The 8,454-nt window shown below is 48.4% G+C and overlaps 1 protein-coding gene across 1 annotated transcript; it reads right to left on the reverse strand.

Moving 5' to 3' along the window:
* Window positions 1-420: 420 nt before the first annotated feature.
* On the reverse strand, window positions 421-7,877 carry LOC131957659 (uncharacterized). Its single transcript, XM_059322398.1, has 2 exons — window positions 1,541-7,877; window positions 421-494 (listed from the first exon to the last, which is right to left on the reverse strand). The coding sequence occupies exons 1-2, from the start codon at window positions 7,875-7,877 to the stop codon at window positions 421-423; spliced, it is 6,411 nt and encodes a 2,136-aa protein (XP_059178381.1).
* Between the last annotated feature and the right edge of the window lie 577 nt (window positions 7,878-8,454).

Here is an 8,454-nt window from a genome sequence, read left to right on the forward strand (position 1 = left end):
GTTATCTGGTGGGTTGGGGTGGGGGTGGCATCACGGAGACTACAAATGTTGGACGGATGGACGGATGGACTGATGGATAGATGGATGGATGGACGGATGGATGGACGGATGGACGCTTTTAAAAAACGGAACAAAACTACTGGCTTTAAAATACAGAACTACGAATTATATAATACCAAAACACTAACATAAAAGGATAAATATAAACTCTATTTTTCAACGGTGAAAATATTAAACTAAAACAACACAAACATACGGGCCTTAGAAGACAAAGCTACACAACATGGACATAAAAAGAAAAACTACAAACTACAGAAGCAGAAGACAATACGACGGACCATTAATATCAAAGTTCAGCTATGCTTTGAAGTAAAGTATTGAAGTACCGATTATAAAACAATAAAAACATTTACATTTGAATCAAGCTGTGTATGATTGGAGCTCAATATCAATCAAGCTGTGTATGATTGAAGTTCCAAGCCTTTGAGCAACAGCTGGACAAGTTGTCAGAAACTGGGCAACTATGACTCACGGTAAAACTGACAATGGAGAGATTCGAACCTACGACCATCAAGACTGGCCCGGGACCGCTAAGAGACAGGATGGAGAGGGAGGAGATGTAACTGTCGAATTCCTAAAAAGTCGGATGTCGGAAAACTAGCACAGCACACACACACACACACACTACACTACTCAACACACACTAACACAACACACACACATAAAACACAATGAAGCCAACACATACAGTAGAAAGTATGACAAGTAGAGAAAGGTCGCTAGCTAGTGGATGCGGGTACTAAAACGGGGAACTTCAGCTAATTTTATCGGGAACAGGTGTAGTGTGTATTGGAACAAAATATCATAAGGTCGTTATGTTTTGTAATTGACATATAATGTATCTCGTGGTAGCCTATATGCTTTTTTATACACGAATATATATATATATATATATATATATATATATATATATATATATATATATATATATATATATATATATATATATATATATATATATATATATATATATATATATATATATATATATATATATATATATATATATATATATATATATTCCTCAAGCAACCAAAGTCAAATGTTTGCATTATGTTCACTCCCACACAACACCGCCCCCTCCATACACACACACAATCACTTCCTGCCACATCACCCACACATCCTCCCACACATACGTAAACAACCACCTTCATAAACAAAAGCATCAAACTCGACAAACAAAAACATAAAAATGTTTGCGTGTAACCTAGGCTCAATGATGTGGAAATTGATCGGCTTTTAATAGAGCAGAATTTATGTATGAAATAAAAGTTGAAAGAGACACGTTGGCTTAGACATTTGTATCATTTCAATGACGAAATAGATAATACTATTGATGAATAAAATAACATTTGGTTATAGATAGACCAAGCGTATCAAAGTGTTCAGAATATTTGAAGATGTGTAACACTGTCGACAACTGGTCTTCAAAATGCAGTAGAAGTAGAGTGTAGCTTTAATAGAAAAACAGACTTACCCCAAATATCGCGACTCCCCTTCAAAGATGGCTTCGTATCCGTGACGTCACTACCGGTGTTAGATCCAGGCGGAGCATCTTCCTCGTGCGGAGATTTGCGTAGTGTTGGTCTACGCCGCTGTGCCGGTCTAGTTTTCCGGTTTCTGCCGGTTTCTCTCGCAGGTTGTGAAAGTTTGCTGCCCGGCTTCCGGTTTAGCAAGGAGCGAACGGAAATCGGAAGCCGTTTATCTTTGCCGGACCGCTTCGTTCTCCTGCAGTATTTGAGCCGGCGAGTGAGCTTCAGACTTCCGGTTGGGAGCCGGTAGGCGCCGGAAACGACTTTTTTATACGCCTCACAGCCTTCGATGACGGTGTCGGACTCGGCGTTCTCGATGACGACAAGGCGGCTTTCGTCGCTGTCCGAGTCAACGCTGTTGGCGTTTGTTCCGTTTAGCGTCGGACAGGGGGCAGCTGGAGCAGGAGATGGAGCTGTTTCTACGGCTGTTGCTCTCCTGCTCTCCTCAACCGTGTCGGAAACTTCGTCGCCACGACGGTGATAAAACTGATTCATTTCCGGTTTGTGAGAGTTGTCCGCCCCGTAGACTTGTGTCTCCGCGACGCTCATAGACGAAACACTTCCGTCATGCGCGGTGTATTTTGGTCTCAAGCGCAGACCGGAAACGAACCGCATCATCTCGTAATCGTGACGCTGCGTGTCGTCACTCCCGTCCATGGTTTTGGTGATGGTGGTGTAGGGCGTGTCGCTGTCCATCATGGCTTCCACCGACATGAACCTCTCAAAGGCCGGACGGCTGCCCTTCTGCAGGGCCTGCACGCAGATATCCGGGTCCCCCATTGTCACCTTCCGCTGCCCAGAGAAAGAGTTTGTCCGCCGGCTCCGCTTCATGGCCTTCGTTTTAGAGATGCTCTCCCTGAGGTCGGACACGATCAGCGACAAATCGTTTTGTCGTTTCTCCATCGTTTTGTCGTCTGGGGACAGCGTGTCTTTGACCTCTTTTATACTGGGGCTGTTCATGGCGGAGGAGCACTCGCTGACCCCAGTCGAGGAGAACCCGAGCGAGGACCGCCGGCTGGCGCCCTTGTTGTAAGGGTGGAGCTTGTCATGGGGCGCCGGGGGGTACACAAGAGTAGCGTCGCTGTCGTCGCTCTCGACCTCCTCGATCTTCTGGCGGATGTACCGGCAGAGCTGCGCGCGGGCCTCCTTGTTTTTGATTGCGCTGCGCAGGTAGTTGGGTGAGAAGATGGACAGCAGACGGTTGGTGCTGGGGTCAAGGTTTAGCCTGGAGGATTTGCAGGCGGCGTCGTGAGTTTGTTTGGGGGAGGTTTTGTGGGGACTAGGGAGGCTACCCGGCAAGCGGAACGGCGAGGACGTGCCAGATTTTGGCTGCTGTGACGTGGGCAGGTCCGGGCTGATGAAACAGGAACTTGAAGGCGACGCGCGAGATGGTGACGTACTTCCGGAATGCTCGGGGCTGGATGGTGAATGTATGGTAATTTTTGGAACCACTCGGGTATTTTGGGTTTTGGCTTCGGGTTTTGGCGCTCTTTCAAAATCTTTTCTGGCTGTCGTGTTTGCGCTACTCACAATTCTTGAAGACTCCTGTTGATTCGCCTTGCCCTTTTCATTGTCAGTGTTACCATGGTAACAGATGGGCTTGGGATTGTGCGTTTGGTACCAGCAAGGGGAAGAGAACTCTATCAGAGACGGCGGTGACCCGTAGTCCGACTCAGTCGGGGACTGTCCAATCTGGATGGACAAGGGTTTGTTGAAGGTCACAGAAGAGGGGGCTGGCTTGAGCGGCCTTGACATTGAGTATGGTGAGGGAGGGTTGCTTTGATTGGCGTATAAAAATAAAGGCGTGGCAAACGAGGTTCTGCACGTCACATCCGGCTGGCGGCTGGAGCCAAACTCGCTCCCCTGGTAATTCAACAGCGGCTGGCCAGACGACTGGCCGGACGGCTGACCAGCTCTCTGACCGCTTGGTTCCCCGAGAGTCACGTGACGAGCTGGCACCCCTTCACGCCCTGACCCCCGCAGGTCCCAGATCTCTGCCGCGTCAGCAATGTCAAGGTCAGCCATGCCTCTCCTTGTGTTAGCATTGTCCAGCCTGGAAGCTCCCTGACCGGAAGTCAGGTCGTAGAAAATGTCTTGCGACTCGAGCCTGAGTTCGTCATACGTGGGGTAGTCGAGGGCCATCAGATCCGTGTCCTTGGCGATCCCAGCACGCCCGTAGCTGTCCTCCACGTGATCCTCGTCGTCTGCCAACGTGCTCTCAAGTTTAATCACCGCTTCCGGTTCGCTGTTCGAGTCTGCGTCAAAGCCTAGATCGTCTGCAGAGTCTTCCTCGCGTCCCTCCGCCTTGATGCTCAGCACTACTGGATCGGCACACAATTCTTTCTTCGGCGCTGGGATGTCTTTCGGAGACTTGGCGGCTGGTTTGTGGGTGTCGACGGGACTTTCACTGCACTGGCAGTTGCAGCAGTATGCACTGTCCATCTCCTCGGTGATGAACTCTTTGCTGATGATCCTCTTTCTCCGGCGTTTTTTGTCGGAAAATTTACATTTTGTATCTGCGGTTTTTGAGACCGGATATTGCTTCCCACTATCGGTGTCAGAGTTTGGGGACTTGTCTGGGTCGATACGCCCACTGAACACGTCCGATTCGAACAGGTTTCTGAACTTACTTGGTGAGTACATTTCGGTGGAGCTGTGAGGCTGGGTGTGAGGGTCAACACGTTCAGGGACTTTGACTCTCTCACTTGACACGTGCTTAGCTTGCTGGGCAGATTTTCTCAGAATGTTTGACGCCTGATGCCTCAACTTGCTAGACGTCTGCTGGGCAGAAATCATTGTGTCCAGATGTTTTCTGGGCCAGTCTTTCACGGCGTGATGACCAAATTTAGAGTTTAATTTACAAGTGGTTCCTGGAGAAAATTTGTTGAAAGATTTGGTCAAGACTTTGTGGGTGATGAACTTCGTGCTGCCCACACGGAGGCGGGAACTTGTTTTCTTGAAGGCGATGTTCTCCGCGTTCTTGTTGTGTTGGCAGGCGTGGAGCAGCGCAGACGACATGGCCGTGATTCTAGGATCGATAAACTTCGATCTTTGATCCGCCTCGATTGGATCTTCCGGGGTTTTCGTAGGGCTGTTGAGTCTCTTCTTTGCACTGTTCAAAGTTTTTGTCTTTGTTTTACTTTGTTTCGTGTTGTACTTCCTGGAGACGCCGCTGCAGTATTTGATCACCGCCTTCTCGAAATCGTCGTCGTTGTTGTAGCGAACGCCTCGTTTTGAAGCCCGGATGTACTTCTCGCGACTCCTGATGAGCAGCGAGTTCTTCAGGTCTGAGCTGCTTTGATCTTTGGTCTCAGGGCGGCGAGAAGCTGTTGCTCTTTCTTTTAATCTGCTCTTCCGCCTCTCTGTGGACTTAAGACACTTGGCGGCCATCTTGTCGTCCGAGCTCTGGTTGTCTGACTCCGGCCCTGACGAGCTCAACTCCATCACACCTGTCTGAAAACGCTTCAGGTAATTCTTGTAATGGCGGTCAGTGTCCGAGGAATTCTCCTCAGAACAGCTGTCATCGCTGACGAAATTTTTGAAGGAGTAAAGTTGAATGACCGGAGACGGAAGTCGGTCGAGCATGACCACCGGCGACTTTCGGGACGACGTGCTGCAGATGGGCGGGGAGGATTTGGGTCTGGTGGGGAGGTTAGCGCCATCTGACGGAGCGATAGTTTCGTTGTCCGGGTGGACGTTCATGAACCTGCTGACCTCTTCTGATGTGGATCCTGGATAGGGTGGAGACAAGGCTTGTGGGGGTGATAGAGTGGAGGGGGGAGCGCTGTCTGACCTTTTGAACTTGAATTTTTGTTTCACTTCTAGGTCTTCGTGTTGATTGGTTGGATAATGTTGTAGAGTTGGGTGCTCCACAACCTCCTGTGGTTGGGGCTTATGGTCGGTATCATTGGGGTGTGTACTGCTATGGGAGCTTGTGCTACTGTAGGAGTTGGTGTTACAAGGGGGGCTTTTATTATAGTCGGAGCTTGTAGTACAGTGAGGGCTTTTGCTGCAATTAGAGGTTTTGCTACAATTGGAGGTTGTGCTACAATTGGAGGTTGTGCTGCAATGGGGGCTTGTTTTCTCCCTGTGGGTGTGCTGGGTGCTTGCAGAACCCACGGCTTTCCCCTGGCCATCGGGTAACCTGCTGACTTCCAGCTGCTGGGCGGGGAGAGTGCCCGGCGGTTTATCACCTGACTTTTGGTTGTCGTCTGACTTCCCGTCACGTAGCTGGACATGGTCCGGTCTGCTAGAGGTCATGACCTTCTCTGGTTTGTGAGCAGACGCACGCTTGTCCGTGTGTTGGTCAGCTGATTGGCTGGTATCGCTTGTGGACTTTTTCACTCGTTCCATGAGTCCTTCGGATTTTGGAGTTTTGGGGTTTTCGCTCGAAGACTTCACTTTCCCCTGACTTTTGCTGGATGATGTGGGCTTGTGGCTGCTAGTTGATGAAATGGGCTTATGACTGTTGGAAGAGGTTGTGGGTTTTTGACTGTTGGAAGATGAGGTGGATTTCTGGGTGTTGGTAGATGGTGTGGATTTTTTACTGTCAGAAGAGAGAGATCTGGGACTTTGTTTAGATGTGATAGACCTGTCACTGTCAGATGTGACGGTGTTTTCACTGGTCGACGTGACATTCTTACTGCTAGACGTGGCAGGTTTTTTACTGCCAGAAGTGACATTTTGACTTTTGGGCGTGACAGATTTTTGACTGCTAGAAGTTATAGATTTCTGACTGCTATGCGTGATATTTTGACTGCTAGACGTGACAGATTTCTGACTGCTAGACGAGGCAGATTTTTTACCACTAGACGTGGTAGATTTTAGACTGCTAGACGAGACAGATTTTTGACTGCTAGACTGCACAGTTCCCTGAGAACTGACTCGATGTGTGACTGACTTGTCAGACGTGGCATCTCTGCTGGGCAGCTGGGAGCCTGACGTCATCTCCACCTTCTCATGCCCTGGTCTGCCCTTCTCATGCCCTGGTCTGTCCTTATGCGGGTCTGCCCTGGCGCTCTTGTCTTGTTCCCGTAGGCTTGAAGAACCGCCCTCTAAACTATGCGTCGTTTGATCTTTGTTGGCGTTCTTCTGAGGATCCGCCGATGTTTGTGGTTTAGTTTTTGACTCCCGAGATCGGTTTTCGTCTTTTGTTTTTGCCGTAACAGAAGTTTTACTTGCACTTTTTCCAGTGGAACTTTTTCCCTTTTCCCCATCAGAGTTTTGCAGATAGACATCCGCTTTGTTTGTCTTACAATTGTTGTTACTCTTTTTTTGTTCCGTGCTGGATTTATTTGAATGCGCCGGTTCTGGTTTTTTCGTGTCGGTCTCGGCAAGTTTTGGAGTCAACTTCCTGTTGCTGTGGAGGCTGTAGGACTGCGAGAGCTTACATTTCTGGACGATCAGTTTGGGGATGTCGTGTGGGGGTTTGGCCTCTTTTTCCTCAAGGGTGATGAGGACTGGCGCTTTGTAGGTTGTGGGTTTTTGAGCTTGGGGCTTCTCAACTTGGGGCTTTTGAGTTTGGGGCTTTTCAACTTGGGGTTTGTGAGATGGAGGTTTTTGAGCGGGGAGTTTTAGAGCTACAGGTTTTTGAGTTGCAGATTTTTGTATTTGGGGCTTTTCTTCTACAGGCTTTTCTGTCTGGGGCCTCTGGGGCGGAGGTTTTTGGGTGGGAGGTCGGTCCGCCGAGCGTCTCCTGAACGTCAGCTTCAGCCCCCTCGACTCGCAACTTTCGATTTGTTCATACTCGCTTGGGAGCTCATCCAGGAAGGATGTGGCAGCAGCCGAGTGAGTTTTTAAATACGTCATTTCCGGTTTTCTTTCAGTTTCTTCACTGAACGATTTGATGTCTGACCTTACCCCAGGTAGGGTATCCTTGTTTTCATGTTTTATATTTTTATAATTTAAATAGTTTTCATTTGAATTTCCCTCCAAGAATCCAAACGGAATGGAATCCTCTCTTTCATACGACTGGTCAGCAATAGCTTGGCACTGCTGACCAAGACGGTCTTTGATGTCAAGATCTTGTGTCTCGCAGACAACACGTTTAAGTGTGTAGTCCTGGGGAGCCCGGGGGTCCGGTCTACTGTCCTTGCCGTCGTCCTCCGTGCACAGACTAGACCCAACGGGTAATGACGCAGGGACCGTTGATGGATTGTCTGATTGGCTGAGTGCGTTAAGTGCAGGCACTAAACTAGCTGACCACTGGTCAGGCGCGGGCACGTGCCAGCTGGACTGTAAAATTTTGGTGAGAAAAGAAAAGTCTAGCGCTTCTTGTTGCATGTCTGCAGGGCCGAGGCAGCTCGTGGGCTAGTGAGGGCTAAATTTCCTCCATGAGTGATGGGCGTTGGGCTCACATTCGGTGAGTGGGGCGTTACATAGCAGCAGGCACAAACACGGAGAGGCCGCACAAACTTAGCGGAGACTTGTGGCAAGTTTTGTTACTTAACATTTTCACCAGTTGTAACGGCTCTATGGCGTTTGTCGTCGAGACGGTTGCCCGTAAGACAGTCAATCATTTGTCTGATAAATAGTGACGTTCAGTTGTATATCTGAATGGTCTACTGTATCTGCTTCCTGTGGAATTATTTTTCAACTTCAGTAGATTATCTTTTGTCAGTACTGACTACAGCTTTTGTACCTGAAAAAAAAGAAAGAAAAAATATAGCCAATACTACACTTTCAAAATGTAAATAAAATGGGGATCATGTTATAATCAGCTTTTAAAATGCACATAAAGTCCATATAAAAGTCAAAGTTGTCAATTATTTGTTTTGTTGTTTTTTTGTGGGGGGAGGGGGGGGGGGACCCTTGCCGGCGACGCTTCCAATTTGACAGTGGTGGTCCGCCTCCAGTGAAT

This window comes from Physella acuta, unplaced genomic scaffold, assembly GCF_028476545.2.
Source record: "Physella acuta isolate Inbredline_101_S28 unplaced genomic scaffold, ASM2847654v3 ptg001254l, whole genome shotgun sequence".
NCBI classification, from domain to species: Eukaryota; Metazoa; Mollusca; class Gastropoda; family Physidae; genus Physella; species Physella acuta.

Coding starts and splice junctions, on each gene's coding strand:
- LOC131957659 (XM_059322398.1), bottom strand. CDS start 7,877: ATGCAACAAGAAGCGCTAGACTTTTCTTTTCTCACCAAAATTTTACAG. Junction 495..1,540: donor GGGGAGTCGCGATATTTGGG/GTAAGTCTGTTT, acceptor CAACTTGTCCAG/CTGTTGCTCAAAGGCTTGGA.